The sequence below is a fragment of the Argentina silus genome (assembly GCF_951799395.1).
Source record: "Argentina silus genome assembly, chromosome: 5".
Lineage (NCBI taxonomy): Eukaryota > Metazoa > Chordata > Actinopteri > Argentiniformes > Argentinidae > Argentina > Argentina silus.
In genome coordinates this window covers 11,015,646-11,035,078 of record NC_139659.1, presented here as the reverse complement: position 1 = coordinate 11,035,078, position 19,433 = coordinate 11,015,646, and the positions used below count along the sequence as shown (strand labels likewise).

General features: G+C 45.3%; 2 protein-coding genes across 2 annotated transcripts in view; both read left to right on the top strand.

Moving 5' to 3' along the window:
- unc13bb (unc-13 homolog Bb (C. elegans)) overlaps positions 1 to 14,546 on the top strand; it is a 69,171-nt gene extending 54,625 nt beyond the window's left edge. Inside the window, exons 24-39 of the mRNA XM_083670399.1 lie at positions 40 to 170; positions 321 to 406; positions 2,545 to 2,671; positions 2,871 to 2,967; positions 3,589 to 3,732; positions 4,517 to 4,594; positions 4,735 to 4,812; positions 9,328 to 9,416; positions 9,579 to 9,725; positions 9,926 to 10,049; positions 10,249 to 10,302; positions 10,518 to 10,595; positions 10,834 to 10,981; positions 11,785 to 11,877; positions 12,018 to 12,177; positions 12,475 to 14,546. Of these exons, the coding sequence (XP_083526525.1) occupies positions 40 to 170; positions 321 to 406; positions 2,545 to 2,671; positions 2,871 to 2,967; positions 3,589 to 3,732; positions 4,517 to 4,594; positions 4,735 to 4,812; positions 9,328 to 9,416; positions 9,579 to 9,725; positions 9,926 to 10,049; positions 10,249 to 10,302; positions 10,518 to 10,595; positions 10,834 to 10,981; positions 11,785 to 11,877; positions 12,018 to 12,177; positions 12,475 to 12,760 (1,920 nt within the window). The 3' untranslated portion in view covers positions 12,761 to 14,546. The remainder of the gene's footprint in view (positions 1 to 39; positions 171 to 320; positions 407 to 2,544; positions 2,672 to 2,870; positions 2,968 to 3,588; positions 3,733 to 4,516; positions 4,595 to 4,734; positions 4,813 to 9,327; positions 9,417 to 9,578; positions 9,726 to 9,925; positions 10,050 to 10,248; positions 10,303 to 10,517; positions 10,596 to 10,833; positions 10,982 to 11,784; positions 11,878 to 12,017; positions 12,178 to 12,474) is intronic.
- A 3,170-nt stretch (positions 14,547 to 17,716) lies between these two features.
- The window catches only part of atp8b5b (ATPase phospholipid transporting 8B5b), a gene marked incomplete at both ends in the record, with an annotated part of 10,069 nt that continues 8,352 nt past the window's right edge, over positions 17,717 to 19,433 (top strand). Inside the window, 4 exons of the mRNA XM_083670019.1 lie at positions 17,717 to 17,771; positions 18,086 to 18,144; positions 18,256 to 18,369; positions 19,341 to 19,433. The exon at positions 19,341 to 19,433 is cut by the window's right edge and continues 6 nt beyond it. Of these exons, the coding sequence (XP_083526145.1) occupies positions 17,717 to 17,771; positions 18,086 to 18,144; positions 18,256 to 18,369; positions 19,341 to 19,433 (321 nt within the window). The remainder of the gene's footprint in view (positions 17,772 to 18,085; positions 18,145 to 18,255; positions 18,370 to 19,340) is intronic.

Genomic DNA, 19,433 nt, shown 5'->3' with positions numbered 1-19,433 from the left:
ATTTTCTGACTGGTTGTGTTGTGGTGGGTTCTGGTCCAGAACAAAGAGGAGCTTCCCCTGGAGGAGCAGGGTCCCAGTATCAACAACCTGGACTTCTGGCCCAAACTCATCACTCTCATCGTGTCCATCATAGAGGAGGACAGGAACTCCTACACTCCCGTCCTGAACCAGTCAGTATATAGTACATACACACACACACACACGCATTCTCAACCAGTCACAAAGTCACATGTTGTACAATGGTTGGTACAATCCAACTTAAAAAAAATAATAAAAAAAATCAATTAATGCTCCCTGCCATCTGCGCCCCCCCCCCCCAGGTTTCCTCAGGAGCTGAATGTGGGGAAGGTGTGTGCTGAGGTCATGTGGATGCTGTTCGCCCAGGACATGAAGTATGCCATGGAGGGTGAGTCACCATTGGTGCTCATTCAGGAGCCAATCAGATCTGTGCTCAGTCTGGGTCATTTTAAGGACAACCTCTCATCATACCACAGCTGTTGTAGCGATGCCAAACTAAGTTTGTTGCTATGGCAAACTGTGTGTGTGTGTGTGTGTGTGTGTGTGTGTGTGTGTGTGTGTGTGTGGTACAGAGTACACCTGAAGGGTCTTTTCAGTTGGCCTTTCTCTATCACCTCCTACCCCTCTTTAGCATTCCTCCTGTCTCATCTTTTTATCTTATCTGTCTTTCAGTCATGGATAACGTTGATCACTACCAGTGGCTTCAGGGTAAGACTGACACTAGTGAATCAGTAGGATACTACAGTTATACCAGGGGAAGCTGGTGGCGGTAAAAATCGGAGGGCGGGCTCATTGTAATGCATGGAATGGAATGAGGAATGGTATCAAACACACGTGTTTGATACCATTCATCATTCCATGCATTACAATGAGCCCATCCTCCGATTTCTACCACCACCAGCCTCCACTGAGTTATACTGTAGGAGTTAAGAGTAGAGCCCTTTAGTAGTCCCCTCAATGTCTTCCAAGTGGTCATTTATTCTGCTGGGTTATTAGAAAAACATGTTTTATAGTACAGTAGTAATACAGTAGTAATACCTTACTATAGGTGTTGTTTCCGTATATCTGATTCCACCCTGTATGACAAGTATAGCTGTTGTTTTATTACATCGACAACTGTCTGTCTGTGGCCCAAAAAGACTCCTATCTTATCGAAACCCATGAGCATTCAACAGTTGTGTATTGCTGCTCTCATCTCCATGCTTTCTATGTTTCCATGTGTCCATTATCTTTGTTTTTCTTTGTTTCTTTTCTTTTTCTCTCCTCTCTTTCTTTTTCTTTTCTTTTTTTCATCCCTCTGGTCCGTGCTCATTTTCTCTGCTCGATAAGCCCCATCCATATTCAGACGTCGTGGACAGACATTCTATGCTGGTAAGAGCATCAACCCCCCCGGGCACCACCCCGCCCCCACCACATCCCCTGTCCTGTCCTGTCCTCTCTTCTCAATACCGTTCACTCTCCAGCTGTACACCAGAGTTAGATCTGTCAACTGTGGACGGTCTGCGTTTCTGGTTCAAACTGAGAGACATTTTAAACAGAATTTAATCCTTTGACTGCTGTGCTTTTCCTTCCATCTGGTACTTCTGTGCTCTCTGCTTTGGTTTCGTTAGTGAGTGAGAGAGGCCGAGCTGAGGGAATACAAGGGAGGCAGCTGAATAGGGACATCCACCGTGAAGCCGGGTGCAGAGAAAGAGGGATGAGGAGTGAGGGAGAGAGAAAGAGGTGTCTCAGGGGAGGATGAAGGTGTTCTGGGGAGCAGAGATACAACACCGTGTACAGTGTGTGTGTGAGAGAGAGAGAGAGAGAGAGAGAGAGTCACAGTACAGACTCTGTGTGTGTGTGTGAAGCTACTTATGTCTCCCAGGAACTCTCTGTACCTCCCCCCCCCCCCCCCCCCCCCCAGAGGTGGGTCATACATCTCTAGAGTAGGCTATCCACTCCTCCCTGTCGTCAAGATGAATCCCCCCTGCTGACTCCCAGTGAAGGGGAGAATAAATTAATGCCTTTCTCTTCGCGTGTGTGTCTCTGAAGATGATAAAAACAGAGATGGAGCATAGGATGAGAGAGAGAGAGAGATGCATGCATGCATGTGAAAGGAAGACATGCTGTGTGTGTATGCTGTGTGTGTATGCTGTGTGTGTGTGTATGCTGTGTGTGTGTGTGTGTGTGTGTGTGTGTGTGTGTGTGTGTGTGTGAGAATCACCCTGCCCTGGGGCACTAGTGTGCCACCCACCGCACACTTAGCCTGCACTTCAAAGCCCAGCTGAGAGAGCCCTTATCTGGCTGTGCTGCCCACTGGGGTGGCTGGCTGTTCTTCAGTCCTCCACTACCCTATATTGGCTCTACACCTCGACTCTCCCGTAAAGATACACACTCATACTGCAGCAGTTGGACTCGTACTGTACAGTACATGTAATGTATGCATGCTCACACACACACACACACACACACACACACACACACACACACACACACACATACTGTCTTACTCACTCACACTCTGTGGTGTTTGTTGTGTGTCCACAGAGCATGAGAAGCACAGGCTATGTAAGAGCGCTGACTACATGAACCTGCATTTCAAGGTCAAGTGGCTCCACAACGAGTATGTGAAGGACCTGCCCAACTTCAAAGGGGTCGTCCCGGACTACCCATTGTGAGTGTACACGACTTGTGGACGTCAAAAGAAATGAAAAAATTACAAATAGTATCAACATTTGGAAATTAATTTTATTATGTTTAATAGGTTGTGGTGCAATGAAGTAGAATCTTCATTGAAATAAGACATTAAGATTGTAGTTTTATCCTTTAGTTAATCCTGTCATATTTTGTAACCCTCTCTCTCCGGTGTGCAGGTGGTTCTTACAGTTTGTGCTGCAGTGGCTGGATGAGAATGAGGATGTTTCCATGGAGTTCATGCACGGAGCACTGGAGAGGGACAAGAAGGATGGAGTGAGTTGCTGTGATTTAGATGTAGCGATTCATCCCTACAGCAGATCTCTACCATAGGGCAATTTAGGTCCAATAGCATTTCAAAATGCCAGCACACATTTGGCTAATATTGATGCGTTCGGTCATGACTTTTAGACGACCTCATACATTAATAATTCAGCTGCAGATGTCTTACTTCATCTCCATCACTGTTTTGGGACTGTTACAAATATCCCTGTATAATTATTCTGAACAGCGGAGGCTGGTGGAGGTAGAAATCGGAGGACGGGCTCATAGTAATGCATGAAATGGATTGAGAATTGCTATCAAACGTGTGTTTGATACAATTCCTCATTCCACTCCATGCATTACTTATGAGCCCGTCCTCTGATTTCTGCCTCCCCTGCTGTATAATCATTCTCTCAGGTGTATTGCCTTTCATGTGATGATTTGTGTCATGTAGATGTCCTGTAAAGTAGCAAGAAAGCCAGTGTGCTCAAGTTTTTTTCTCTTCTCTCCGTTTACTGATTCACTCTGAGCACCTGGAGCACACCAAGGTGTGCAAAGGTTTCTCAAACAACTTTAGTGTGGTGATGATGATGAGGATGACAGTTTGTCTGTTGTCTCCTCTCTTCCTCCTAGTTCCAGCAGACATCTGAGCATGCTCTGTTCTCCTGTTCGGTGGTGGACATCTTCACCCAGCTCAACCAGAGCTTTGAGATTATCAAGAAACTGGAGTGTCCTGACCCCAAGGTCATGGCCCACTACAGCCGCCGCTTTGCCAAGGTAAGTGACCCCCCCCCCCCACACACACACACACACACACACACCTCCTGTCCATTTGCCCTACCTGTTTGACCAGTGACTGGAGAGATGCATGTAAACCTCCCTGACTGGATGGGATTCAAGTTCCAGTAAGGATGCCTGAACATTGCTTCATTTTTGATTTGGCCTTAAAAAAAAGATTTGTTTGTCTTTCGAACTACTGGAGACAAGGTTTGGATGTTGCTCAAACCAATGGAATGTTCCCCAATTGTATTAAGGTTGATGAATGATTATGAGGATCTTGGTCGACGTAGCATCTTCAGACATCAGCCAGTCTGCTCTTTTTCGAGAAACCCTTAGCTTTGTGTTTCTTATTTTAGACTTCTCCGTCATTAGCCCCAGGAAATTGCATTTCAATAAAAGCAGGTCGGAGCATTGTCTGGGGGACTTCCACATTACCTAAAAGGAATTCGATATGTTCTCATTGAATACAATTAATAATAGTGAGACGTGATCCTTTTCTCTCCGGTCTGGGGGCAGGCTTGACGCAACTCAGAGACCTGTTTTTCTGCCTCAGAGGGAATATATTTGGGGGCCTTACACTAACCTTACACTGTGTAAGATAAAGTACCAAATTGAGGTGTTCACAGTAGATGTACTTATCATTGACAACAAAGGATGTATAACCAGTGACATTGAGATTTAATAAGTGATTTAGGATGAGATTTGTTTCAAATGAAGTTCAAACTGTAAACGTGTTGAATTGTCTGTTACATTTTAGTGACTCTTTCTCTTCTCCACACAGACCATTGCCAAAGTTCTTCTGCAGTACAGCGCCATTTTGACCAAGAGCTTTCCCTCTTACTGTGACAAAGAGAAGATTGTAAGTCTTCATCTCCTGACATTCCCAGCAGTAGTGTGTGTCTGTGTGTCCATGTGTGTCTGTGTGTGTGCGCACATGCGTTAAACCTCTAAATTGTCTGTGTGTGCCTCTGTTTCTTTCTCTCCCTCCACGTTTCACAGCCGTGTGTTCTGATGAATAACGTCCAGCAGCTCCGCATCCAGTTGGAGAAGATGTTTGAGTCCATGGGTGCCAAACAGGTAGGCAGAGAGACCAAGCACAGGGAAGTTGGTTGTCTACAGTACCAATGGCATCTGTCAGACGGCGTTAAGGTGGGGCTGGGATTTGAGGGTGATGGTGATGAGTGTTCATCCTCACTGTGCTAAGACTACCATGGATCTCCTGATGAAGACCTGAGTATGCATGGCTACAGGTTGAGGCTTAGGCCTCATAACAGCCAGTGGAGCAGACATTGGTGTGTCTAGGTGTGGAATGGCGGAATTTGCGGTGTATGCTGTAGTTGCATGGTTCAGGAATGGATGTTGGTGTTTGCTTATCCTGAGAAATGGGGTTTGGCTGTAAGTACAGTAAGTATTCAAGGCTCAACTGTCATAGACAACATGACATAGTATCTGTGTTTTTTCATACCAGATGGCAACAGAGGAAGCAACGGTAGGTAGAGGTTGTGGTCAAACTGCACATTAGCTACCATAGCACGTGATTAGCTACCGTTAGCGACCATAGCACGTGATTATCACATATAACATTAGACACTAGTACCTTTTGATCTGAAAGCGGTCCAGACAGCTCCACATCAGTGTGTCTGACATGATGCTGTTAAGTAGAGCAGATCAGCAGATCAATAGCATCTAGTCTGAGCCAGCACTGGCTTATAGTGTAGACTGGAGTGTTACAATAGCATTTGTTCCCAGTGATTTGATTATGTCCCTGAATCAATAGGCCCTGTTGTCCCCGTTATGTTTAGCATCCCCCGATTAGAGCATACTGTAGTGTAGTATGCTAGTATGTGTAGTGAGTGTCAATAAAATGCTTGGTTTAGGTTTTCTTGTACACTAAGTAGCTTCTTGACTGTTATTAGGTTTGAATGTTGGTGCTGATTTGTACAGTGGTTTAGTGTACTGTAGCAGTCCCTCAGGGGAGGCTGGTGGAGGTAGAAATCGGAGGACGGTCTCATCGTAACGCATGGAACGTGTGTTTGATACCATTTCTTATTCCGATCCATGCATTCCGATGAGCCCGCTCTCCGATTTCTACCTCCACCAGCCTCACCTGCAGTCCCTTATTGACGTGAGGTGGTAATGTGTGACATATCCATGTCCATGATATGAATTGTAGCTTTAGACTTTGCAAGCGTGAATTTAAGTAAGGTTGTGTCCTTTGCTGCTGAAGATTGATGAACAGGTGGAGGATATGGAGGAGGAAAAGGAGAAGGTGGGTTTACATTCACTTTCAGGTGGAGGCAAACAGTCTGTATCATTCCATCTGGGTTTAATTGTCCGTCTAGATACATCCTATTGAACATAATCAAATACGTAATGCGCTCTTCTCTTTGCCTCCCATCTGGTCAGCAGGTGATAGCTGAGGATGAGGCAAGAAAGACTCTGGTGGGTGCAGTATAACACTAATTGGCTGAGTTTAGTGTACTGTGGCTGTAGCACACTGTGGAATAGTGTACCAGCCTCTCTAGAGCCTTCAGAACCCCCCGTAGTGAAATCATAGACATCAGCTAGAGTTCTCATTAGAGTTCTGCTTAGAATAGCTCCCTGTGGAGATGTTAGCCTTCTCAGAGAACGCAAGTAGGAAATTCCTATACAGAACCATATGAGGAAACTGGTATCTTGAAATCGGTATCTATGAGATGCCTATTGTACGTGTTGGAGATGCATGTGCAAATGCACATACCTACACACATATGTTTGGCATGGTGGTTTGGTTTTCATCGGAAGACTGAGCGAATGAAATGTATCCAGTACAAATAGAGCTTTTATCCACTGTGTGGGTGTGTGTGTGTGTGTGTTCAAAGCCCAGTGTCATGCTGTGATGAGTTGGAAGTTGAAATGCCATCTCCTCCCGCTTCCTGTGGGGACCGGAGAGGAGAGAGGAGTGGGCGTAGTATATAGGTGCATGTCTGAGTACTGCACATGGATGTATATACTCACATTTTCATCATGGTTTTACTGAACCTCAAACAGTGAATAGTGAATAATAATAATCCATTTCACGGATACAGAAATCACCTCAGAAGACAACCGAAGCATTTCTGACAGTGGTCTGACACGAGTTAGTATTGTTATCGTCAGCTGAAAACTTGCTTCCATTTTGATGTATTTTCCTTCAATTGCTTGTCCATGACTTCTCAATGTTTGGTATTCATTAGCAGTGTTCTCAGCTGTAAATCAGAAATGCTAATGTACCTCTGGCTGGGAGTTCTCAGTGATTTTTGTGTTCTGTCTCACTCCGACCCTTAGCTGGAGGAAATGGAGGAGGATGAGGAGGAGGAGGTTATGGTTGAGGTTTGTTTTGATGTTGAGGCTATGCCAGTAACATTCAGTGGTATCATCATAGCCACTAATAATCATTCTCCCACACACTGCCCCCTCTCTCCACTCCTCATAGTGCTGGTGACTCAAACATTCACATCGTCATTGTGCTGTCTCTCTCTCTCCCCCCCCCCCCCCGAGTGGAACCAGACTCCATAATAGTTTCTGTGGTGAACTTTGACCTGTTGGATTTTTCCCTGGCCATCTGTTTGGTGAATCTCTTCCCCTAAGGCCAAGGTGCTATTTAGCTTAACCTGTCTCCTTGTGCAGTGCACCCTCCTTACGCTGACATCTTATTCCACCATCTAGTTCTCCACATAACTATCTACTGCTGAACACTTTCATTTAATTTCTTTTTTCTTTTTCTTTTTTCTTTTCAATAGACTGACAAAGAGAAGGTGGGTTCATTGCGAGGATATGTTCCTTACATATACCGTGTGTACTCATGTAGATCTATGCAATCATGTTTTTATATTATCGACTATTTCACTAAAAACACATTTTAATGTGTTTTTGTGAAGTTAGTTTATGTGACAGACCAAGAGATGGATCTTCTCTAGATGTTAGTAACTAGATGGGCCTTCCAGTCTGGTCTGTCGCTAGTCCGTGTGATTTACTCTAATCATTCGTACAACACAACAGACAAAGTTGACAGGGTTTTTTTGGTTTTTTTCCACTTTGCTTCCTCTCAAAGATGGATGTACCAGAGGAAAAGGTGGGTTAGAATATGTGTGTCTTGTTCGGTAGCATTTTATAGTCGTACTGGTGGTTTAAGCTACACACTTAACATTTTTTATAACTATTTTATGAGCCAGACATTTGCCATCCCATTGCAAGCAATATGGATTGTTTTCTCCCTATTTCCTCTGGTAAGAGACTGCATTAATTGCAGTTCTATTTCCGTTCCTTCCTGCTTGCTCATAGCCTGAAAAGACAGACCAGGAGAAGAAGGTGAGTGTAGTTGGTATGTGAGATGTCCCCAGGCCCACTCACCCGCTTCCTAACATGACTGCATCCATATGTGTTAGAGAACATAGCCTACACACACGCACACAATAAGACCACTTTATATCGACCGATGAAACACTCATTCAGAGGTGCGCACACACACACACACACACACACACACACACACACATTAAGTCTCTTCCAGCTGTCCCCTGAAACCCTCCTTACACACGTGATAAGACTTGTGATGAAAACATTCCATTTCAATGGGTGAAACAGTCACTCACTCAACCCACAGCCCGCGTCCACAGTACATACTAATTCTCTCCCCGCCGTCCCCTGAACTACCCATGTCTCCACCGATGCAGAGCTCCCTCAGTTAGTCTCCCCTAATAGAGCTGACTAACGCCGGTCTGGTCATGTGGTCTCTGGCAGCCCATGAATCAGGTGGCCTGTTGGGGCGTTAGCTTAATGAAGCACATCATGCTTTCATCTGTTTGGCTTAGGCCCCTCAGGGGGCCACTCGGCTATGCTGTCTGAGAAAGTGATGCTGCTGTGGCATCAGTAGATATGGACCCTGGCGAGCTCCTGTGTGTGTGTGTGTGTGTGTGTGTGCGTGTGTGTGTGTGTGTGCATGTGTGTGTGTGTGTGTGTGCGTGTGTGCGTGTGTGTGCGTGTGCGCTCATGAGTCCTAGAGCTCTATCTCCTACTATATTAAACTTTCATTTCTTTAATTTGCCCTCTCTGAAGGTGGACATCACAGGCAAAAAGGTGGGTTAGTCTCAAGGAGTGTGTGTTGTGTATGTGTGTGAGATAAGACTGGGAGTTACTGTGACCAAGTGGAGGAGGTTTTCCCTCCACAAAAGTAGCAGTGACATATTGTGCATTTTAGGGAAGCTCACTACTTCAGTCAAACATCCCTTATCTCTGTTCCTCCCAAAATGTGTGACCATTGCCTATGTCTGGTTATGCTTACTGTGTTATTCGCTGGCAACAAAAATATTAAAAAGTTTCCATATTGATGGCTACAGTGTGTATGTACTTGACTGCTGTATGAGTGCCAGGACTTTTCCTGAATCCAAACTTGCATATTTCAGTGGGGTTTCTTTTACGTTAAATAAGCTTTTAGCATGTGACATTGGACCTGACCACACTGAATCCAAATTCTTATCAGACTGTCTCTCTCTGTGCCTCTGTCTGTTTCTCTTCTGTCTATCTCTCTTCTGTCTGTCTTCCTGTCTGCGCCTACTCTCCATCTGTCTGCAGTTGGACACAGAGGCCAGTGACCTCCTGAATGAGCTGCAGGTGAAGCTGAACAATGTGCTGGATGAGCTTAGCACCACATTTGGGAACAGGTACAGTGTACACACACACACTCCCAATACTCTGCCACTCTGTTTTTGTACAGTATATGCACTCATGCACACTCACATCTCCCAAGTCTATTTTTGCCTGTGCAGTCCAGTTTGCCCCCTGACCCCTAACCCAGATGACTCCCCTCTCCCTCCCTCCTGTAGTTTCCAGGGCCGCATCGATGACTGCATGAGACAGATGGCCTCCCTGCTGTACCAGATCAAGGGCCCAGTCAACCCCAACAGTCGCAACGTGGTGGAGGCCGACTCAGACAACATGCTGCGGCCACTCATGGATTTCCTGGATGGAAAGTGAGTATAAAAAAAACCCTCAATTTTGGGGCCTCTGGGTTTTTTTTGGGCCTATTCTCCCACGTCAGGCTTCAGTGCCAGTCATTTTGTGTCCCAAGCTGTACGAATGCATGCTGGTGTGTGTGGTGTTGTGTCATTGAAGGTGTGTGTGTGTGTGTGTGTGTGTGTGTGTGTGTGTGTTTGATCTTGTGTCTGTACAGGCTGACGCTGTTCGCCACGGCATGTGAGAAGACAGTTCTAAAGAGGGTGCTGAAGGAGCTGTGGAGGATAGTGATGAACAGCCTGGAGAAGACCATTGTCCTGCCGCAGGGCAACGACACCTTCGTAAGTGCTCACACCCTCAGAACCTCCTACCTTAAAAATGATGTACTGATGTTTTCCTGTGTTCATGGTGCCCTCTAGTGGTGAGATGGATACATTTGACTCTGAACTATAATGTCTGTTACCTGTGACTCCCCACTCCAAGTACACACACACACACACACACACACACTCTAAAGTGATGTGTTTGACCTCTCCCCAGGGTGCTCAGATCCTGTCTGCAGCCAAGGAGCTGGGGCAGCTCTCCAAACTCAAGGTACAGGCTCCTCAGCGCTATTTGTGTTAGACAGGAAAAGCATTGGACTCTGATGATTCAGGTTTGAGCCTTGGTAGATTTAACACACGGTAATTGAAGAGTGCGTCTGGAGTACTATCACTCTATTCTAAGGTGATCAACTTTGCTAAACACGATGGATGTTGAGTTTCAGTTAGTCTTTCAAACTTGTGTCTTTTCTGTGATTGGTTATGTAGGATCACATGGGAGGGGAGGCCAAAAGCCTGACACCCAAGCAGTGTGCTGTCATGGACGTGGCACTGGACACTATCAAGGTGAGTTCACAGTCAACAGTGGACAATAACGCGGTAAAGTTATTATTTAGTTGCTGAAAGGACTTGAATTTACCAAAGTCTACGGAGAAAGGACCTCTGTCAAAATCGAATGAATGTTTGTATCGTTAGTACTGTCAGGTAAAAACTCACATCTACTTTTTATACCTTTATTTCTCCATCCTCTGCCCTCTCTTCTCTCTGACCCTCATCTCTCTCTCTCCCCCTCTTTCCTTTGCAGCAATATTTCCATGCGGGAGGGAACGGGTTGAAGAAGGTCTTCCTAGAGAAGAGTTCTGAGCTGTCCTCACTGCGCCATGCTCTGTCCCTCTACACACAGACCACAGACACACTCATCAAGACCTTTGTCACCATGCAGCATGCACAAGGCAAGGCCCACTGACACTCACACCGATCTTCCTTTCCATCTATCCAGACTGCACACTACAGTCAGAGAATAGTGTTGTCTTTCCTCCTCTTCACCAGCAGGGGTTGCCACAGAAACGTCTTTGCTACCCTGTGTGTGTGTGTGTGTGTGTGTGTGTGTGTGTGTGTGTGTGTGTGTGTGTGTGTGTGTGTGTGTGTGTGTGTGTGTGTGTGTGTGTGTGTGTGTGTGTGTGTGTGTGTGTGTGTGTGTGTGTGTGTGTGTGTGTGTGTGTGTGTGTGTGTGTGTGTGTGTGTGTGTGTGTGTGTGTGTGTGTGTGTCTAACTGACCTCTAAACTTCCTTTCTTTGGCTGTGTGACTGTTTTGTATGTGTGTTCCAACCTCATTGCTTAACTCAAAGGTATCTCTCGCTGCTGCCATTTTGACGCTTGTTTGCTGTTTGTCTTCTCTCTGTTATCTCTCCTGCTGCCTCTACAACCAGTGCACAAAGGGAAGGGTATTAGGGTATCTCCCAATGAGAAAATACAGCCCACCAGGGGTAGGTTACCATGGAAATCACCTGTCAACAACCCCCCCCACCCCCCTTCCTCTACTACCCTCCCTGTCTGTATACATTTAAAGTCCCCTCTATTCCTTTCCCCTATCTGTGGACCAGTCTGCCCTGTCCCAACCCTGCCTACAGTATTGCCCCTCCTGGTATAACACCCTGCTTGTGCCCTTTCTTCCCCACGCCCACTTAGTCCTGGTATCTACAGTAAATGAATCCCTACTGTTGTAAGACAACTGTGTTTCTATCTGTGTTTCTAGGCTCAGGAGTGGACAAACCAGTTGGAGAGGTGTCCATCCAGATTGACCTTTTCACCCATCCTGGGACTGGCGAACACAAAGCCACTGTTAAAGGTTAGTCACACGATCCTGAGGAATGCTTTTTGGGGGGGGCTGAAGAAAAACAATGGCAGTTATGAATAACACTCTCTTCTCTGTCTCTCTTTGTCCATTCCAACTCTCTCTCTCGCTCTCCTTCCTTCATTGTTCGTCAGTTGTGGGAGCCAACGACCTGAAGTGGCAGACCCCTGGAATTTTCCGGCCCTTTGTGGAGATCACCATCATCGGGCCCCACCTCAGCGACAAGAAGCGCAAGTTCACCACCAAGTCCAAGAACAACAGCTGGGCGCCCAAGTTCAACGAGACCTTCCACTTGTGAGTGCAGAGCCATGCAGGGCAGCAGGAACCAGTGACTTAGTACTTGTACAGTGAGAGATGGTCGTCCTCTGAGAAGGGCATTGCTTATAAAGTCGTTTTTAGATCTCTTACTCTTTGTGTTATTAATTCTGCCCTTTTAGGTGAGCATAATGTAGTATATTGTACAGTGGCTTGCCTTGCCGCACAACATGTGAAGTAACTGATATATTCTCACCCAAGAATTTCTTGACTCTCCTGCTGATTTTAATTAATTCCTCTCGTTCCCTCCCTCCACCTCCCACCCCCGACCCACAGTATCCTGGGTAACGAGGATGGCTTTGAGTGTTATGAGCTGCAGGTGTGTGTGAAGGACTACTGCTTTGGCCGTGCCGACCCCGTGGTGGGCATGGCGGTGATGCAGCTGCGGGACGTGGCGGAGAAGGGCAGCTGCGCCTGCTGCTGCCAGCTGGGCCATCGGGTCCACATGGACGAGACGGGCCTCACTGCCATGCGCATCCTGTCCCAGCGCTCCAACGACGAGGTGGCCAAAGAGTTCGTCAGGCTCAAGTCGGAGACACGCTCGTCCGAGGAGGGCAGGTGAGGCCCCGGGGTAGAGGAGGAGGATAGAGGGGCGTGAAAGGAGGTGCATGACGGCCTCGCGAGAAGATGAGAGGAGAGGAGAGGAAGCAACTGGTCACTGTGGAGAGAGGAGAGAGATGGTCGGTCGGTCGCTGTGAAGACGTCACTCCTAGGCCAGCCTTCCTCTGAGAATGGCCACTCTGGACTGAAACAGCCCTACAGACTTAACAGTGTTCCTTGGCTGCTGTCGACTGTTTGGTGGACACTGGTTCACCAGCACACTGTCACTCACACACTGTGTGTTTCTCACACTCACCTTATGTGTCTCTCTCACTCACTCACTCACTCACTCACTCACTCACTCACTCACTCACTCACTCACTCACACCCTCCTATGATAGATGAGTCGCTCACTCTCACTTTCTTACTTCTACTGTTATCGGTGACACTCTGACACTCTGATTCAGTGTTGTACTGTATATCCTCTGGGTGTGTCTGTGTGGCACTGTGGCCATGCTGTGGGCTCCAGGGAACAGAGAGTGCTGGGTGCCAGCCGTCTCCCATCACCCTCTCAATCTCTGTCAGAGGGGATTACAGGGTCCCCCCCCACCCCACCCCACCAGTGTTCACGTGCAATACCCCCCACCCTCACCCTCACCCCCGCCCACCCCCCACCCCCCGACTGTGGCCATTTGTTTGATGCCTTACACTCTGAAAGCTGTGAATGTCTGAAGTTAGACACTGTAATTACTACTGTAGAATGCTGTTTGTTTCTCTTCCTGAGTCGTCACCTGAGTTATTGTGTTCTTCAGGATCCCGATTCAAATCTCATGTATCTGGTCATTGTGGTCATACAGTACATGGTCAATATTTGAGTGAAGGCTTTCACGTTAGTGGGGAGGTCATAGATGGTGCATTTTGTCAAAGAAGATACTGTCGATGCACCTAGTTGGTATTGTTTTGAGTTCTACAACCTGTCAAGTTCCCAGCCCCTAAACACGGTGAGAGTATGTACCGTACAATACTGCAAGTCCACTCCTTGTTTCTCCTGTAGACAAAGTGTGACGTGTTTTATATCGAAAGAGGTGCCCTGCCTCTGAACTGTACCCTCTAATACAGTACAGCAGCACTCCCATTTTCTGAAGTGAAGTTCTAAAATGGCATCAGAACTCAGTGTAAAAGGGTTGATGAGTTAGCGTAATGTGTGCCTTGCCAGGTATGGTCTCTGTTCATGACCCATTTGTCTGATAAGCGTAGAGTATCAATGATTCACTTTGAATGAGTATTACTGTTTTTATTAAATGGTCATCAACATCCTCATCCCAAGGCCTGCCAGAGAGAGACCTCCATAAAGGATGGAGGGTCCCACTATGTCCATAGTCCCATATAGTTTATTGATAGGTTGGGCATCTGTACAACTCAGAGTTACACAACATGATATACATCTTTTGTGGCTGTTGATTTAGGATAAATGTTTTTTGGCTACCTTTGAGCAGGACACTGCTACCCATCAAAGCCACTGCCACTGTAACATACATGTACCTTGTGCCAAGCTGTGCAAGTGTTCACTTTTTATCGTTTCATTTTTGTTTTTTAATGGATCTTTTTTTTTTTTTTTTTTTTACTTGTGAACCCTTGCACTAATATGACATCACAACAATAAATCAAAGTTAGTATGTATTGTATATCAGTCAAAGTAACTGGACTTTTGTGAAGTTTTATTTGTATTGTTGCCACTGGAAAATGTTATTGTTGATCATGAAAATGTATACATTCCAATTTACGAATTTTGTATAAAGTATATAAGAAACATGTATTAACGTGTCTGGCTAATTTATTTATGCCTTTTGTGAATTGTCTTACCAAGATATTGAAATGATCTGACACCTTATTTAAATGTTCTGTTATAGTGCCTACCTTATGTACTGTAGGCAGGCATCAAAATGAGATTTTTCAATATGTTTTTGAGTTCAAACACTGGTTTATTTGGATGTTCTTGCATCTAAGCTGTTTAATAAGCATGCAGGCAAGCTCGTTTTACAGCCAGTTTGCTGCTTTACTAAATATCCTGCCATTAAGACTGATCAGGTGGTCCCCAGAAGCGTCACAGTCCAATAGCCAACAGTCCCCAAGACTCTCTGGAAGCCATTGGTCTTCAGGGATGTTTCCCTGATATGGCCTTGTGCCGTGTCCTCTTGTTTCATAATCAGAAGAATTTAATAACACAACTATGCAGGTTTATAAGTTATACAAATACAAATCATTATTAAAGGAAACCAAAGAATGTACAGTGAGATGTCTAATATCCCTTTCCATTCAATACTCAGGGAATGTCTGCTTTTTAGAGTGTTATCAACTTGTCTCGTCTGTGTTTTGGTGCTACCTTATCTTAAAGAAGACATCCAATTCCGTTTGACCACAGCGGAAAAATACTCAGTGGTACTGTAGGCTATTTCCATTTATTTGTATGCAATGTTTTGCAATGGGATTTTTGTCTGTCTGACAATATGTCTGCCAACAATTTAATTTGCCAGTTCTTGATTATTTCTACTGACCTGTGTGTGCACGCATGCATGTCTGTATGCGTATTGGCTTATAAAGAAGGTCCTAGAACTACAGAGGGCTCCTTTGTACTCAGGCCCAGGTATTGTATTCCATCTCTGGAAGCTCTGAGATTCAACATCCTCTCTCCCTCCCAGTTCATAACTATCATAGCAGCTAGGTTAACGCTGACATCTCAGGCCAGAATACGAGCAAATTCATTATATGGACAAAGTTACAGAATTTGACAAACTTAAAGAACTGAAAATTCTTCATATGAGCCCCAAATACTGTACAGTATATATTGTAACATTGCATCTTCTGATGATCGGAACTACTAGGAAATCGATAGTACAGTCAGGTACTGTTTGTTTGTTTTGAGTGTACGTCTGCGCATGCGTACCAATCCCAGGGTGTGTGACATACCTGATATCCTCTGATCTCTCAGATCATTTCCCCCTTGTTGGCTCTGATTGGCTAGTGTCAGTCCCTCACCTCAGTGTTTTACTGCCCCTCTACTGCTGCCCTGAGTCCGTCTCTCACCAGTCAGGTCCAAAGATCGCTGCAGTGTTTGCTCAAGCTCTGTGCTTTTAGACTGGGGATACCTACTGTCCCGCTCTTTCTGGAGCCTGAGCCTCCCCCACCCCCTCACACAACTGCCTTAGGACTCCACCTGTTCCTCTACTTCCGCTACCTGGGGTCCTTGCCGTGAGGAGCCCCTCTGTCTGGGTCTGAGTGTCTGTCCACACCTGTGTGTTTGTCTCGACTGAAGAGGAGAGCTGCGCTGCTGCCAGGACTGATTTTATCTGCAAGGGCAGAAGCAGTGAGAGAACAGGGTTGGAGTTTGTGGTCTTAGGCCTGTTCCCCTTTGTGCACCTGACTCTGTGGGTCTTTGTTTTTCTGGAGGAGCGCACCATTCCCAAGGGACTAGGATATCACTCTTCTCTCTGAGGTATGTGACTGAAATGAATAGGGTGCCCTCAACTTTGACAACGTGGATATGACTGTTGAATTGTGATCTTGTGCCAACACAGATGGAGCTGTGGTCACTGACCTGTACAGTGTCATGGTGATGAATCTGTTGACATTATGAAATGGACAATATAGAGGAGCCCTCTTTCTCAAAAGACTAATACATGCATTATAGAAAGTAGAGTTGGTAGATGAAAATGATATGGGTCTTCATTCAAAGTTATGAGTATGATAGTATATTGTTTATGCTTTTACTGTTCATTAAGTTGTGGACTGTTGGGTTTTGAGCTAGTGGGTGTCGAAAGACTTGGTTGTCAGATAAGGACAGATAAGAGAATGTGAATGGGATTGGTGCCTTCAGTAAGTCTAACGTTCAGGGTTGTTATAAAGGTGTGTTATCACCTGGAGCAAGTAGGACTGTACAAAGGGTTGATGAGGAGTGGCCCTACGCCCGGCTCACCAGCTCAACATGGAGAGGAAGCCTCAGTCAGAGGCGGTTCATGTATTATGTACGTATGATGTTTTATGAGAGCTTCACCATTTTATAGCAGAAGATAGTACAGTATGAGTCATCTCTCAAAGAAGCTCCATTAGTTGGATCTGGTCTGTATCAATCTAATGTGTAAGCCAAGGTTAATCATTCATTATGAAATCACATTCTTAGTTCTTGATTCACTTGGTCCTCATCTGGATTCAATACGTCTGTGTCTGTGAAACCTACTCAGGTGCACCATTGTAAGTTCATAACGCCATAATTCTATTCATCTTAGATACAGTATGATTCTCAATGTTCACTTCGATGTCAGGAGCCACACCATTTGCTTGGGGAGCAAGCGCGGGTCTTTGTCTGTGTGTATGCGGATATGTGTGGAGGGGGAAGGAGGGGATTGAGTAAATAATCCCCACTCTCATCAATAGTGCATAACTGATAAGAGTGGTAGGAACCAATGACACTGAAGTATGATCACACACTTTATGACCATTAACTTCCTATCCCCTGTGAGATCGTTCAGCCATAACCCCCACAGATCCTTGCTCTGTGGTGCCAGTACCCTTGTACAGTTTTTGATCAACATGTGAAACGTCTCCAAACATGTAGAGTAAAATTATTCTATTTTTCTTTCCTGCCACATAGTGTCTTATCTTTACCTAATGTCACAAAAACATACACATGGCCCTCTGTAGCGAGGAACCTCCAGTAATGTAAACTAAAAGGTTCCTCTACCTTTGCCTGAGTTTCCTCTCTCCTGACATGAATATTAGAGGTGCCTTGCTTACTGCACATGATGATATCATGTTTTTGCATTTAATTTTTTCCTGCCTTGCTTTTTGTTATTTCTGATTATCTTGTGTTTCACTTTCTAGCCCCCCATCTCAACCATTCTAAGAAACACACCATTACACAGTGCAGCATAGTATTACCTGTGGATTCTTTTAGGTATAATATGGAAGAGTTGAGCTGAAGATGGGTTCTCTACTGTCATCCCTGGGGCTGGACTGTGGGAAAAAGAAGGTACAAGGTGAGATGATTAGGCTGCTGTCAGCTGGTCTCAGCCCTGGTGCCACAGTTGACACCCCCAGGATGTACTGTACATTCTGGTCATTTTTCATGTCTACCCAGGGACTAGCACTGTAAATTAGCACACGCTAACATGTTTGATGCAACACATCTGAATGTTGTTACTGTAATTTCAATGTGTCAATGTTGTTGTCCCTCCTCAAATAAACAACTCAGTAAATCAATAAAATGACATAGTACATTTTGTGTAAAGAGGGTATTTGTGTAAAGGTTAACGATCCCTTGACTATAACCGAGCCTTCTTATCGCCTACAGAGGTGGAGAGACATCTACGGGCAAACGACAGACAGTTCAACCTGTCCTACCAGTATGCTGTGAGTGTGGGGGTTTCTGTTCAATGAAACAGGAATAATAATCCTTGCTTTCTAGAGCTATGAGTGGCTGTGTATAGCATGATTAACACCTTCCCCTCTTCTCTCCTCCAGGACAATGCCATCAAAACATCCAAATACAACCTCCTCACCTTCCTACCACTCAACCTCTTTGAGCAGTTCCAGAGACTGGCCAATGCCTACTTCATATTCCTACTCTGTCTCCAGGTATATACTCTTTATATATATACAGTACCAGTCAAAAGCTTCATAGTTTTGATGTCTTCAATATTAATCTACAATGTAGAAAATAATTTTTAAAAAATAAAGAAAAACCATTGAATGAGAAGGTATGTCCAAACTTTTGACTGGTACTGTATATGTGTGGTGTGTGTGTGTGTGTGTGTGTGTGTGTGTGTGTGTGTGTGTGTGTGTGTGTGTGTGTGTGTGTGTGTGTGTGTGTGTGTGTGTGTGTGTGTGTGTGTGTGTGTGTGTGTGTGTGTGTGTGTGTGTGTGTGTGTGTGTGTGTGTGTTAATTTGAATGCTTTTCATTGATTCTTTTAATACCCTATTAGCACACAAAACACAAAAACCCACACTAAGCCTTGTCTCCTTTGATGCTGCTCAGGTTTGAGGCCTATAGACAAAAGCACAGCGTTCCCAGCAGTATATCTCTTCCCATCTAGCAGGCTTAGATAAACAGTACCTAGGAGATAACAGTACTGTCGGACTCAGGACAGCACCAGTATAAGACATATCTGTTTACAGTAATTTACAGACGTTTACATAGGATTTATTTCCAAGACACATGCTCCGTTTCGATTTGATTTAGAGTCGTGATAAGAGCTTTCTACTTATCTTTTAGATACCGCATCTGTTAGACTCCAGTCCAAGGCCAAATCAAGGGAATGAACACTTAGTCAACCCCTGTTTTATCCTGAAATATACCACTGTATATGTATGTCTATCAGTGGAGGCTGGTGGAGGTTGAAGTCGGTGGATGGGCTCATTGTAATGTACGGGATGGAATGAGGAATGGTATCAAACACACATTCTCATTCCATTCCATACATCACAATGAGCCCATCGTCTGATGGGCTACCGCCAACAGACTTCTCTAACCTCACATAGAAAACACAGTAGGGAAGCTGAGTTGTGTGTCCCTGCTGCTGATTTGGGGTTTTGTGTCTCGTTCTCAGCTGATCCCACAGATCTCCTCCCTGTCCTGGTTCACCACGGTCGTCCCCCTGGTCCTAGTGCTCTCCATGACTGCTGCCAAGGATGCCAGCGAC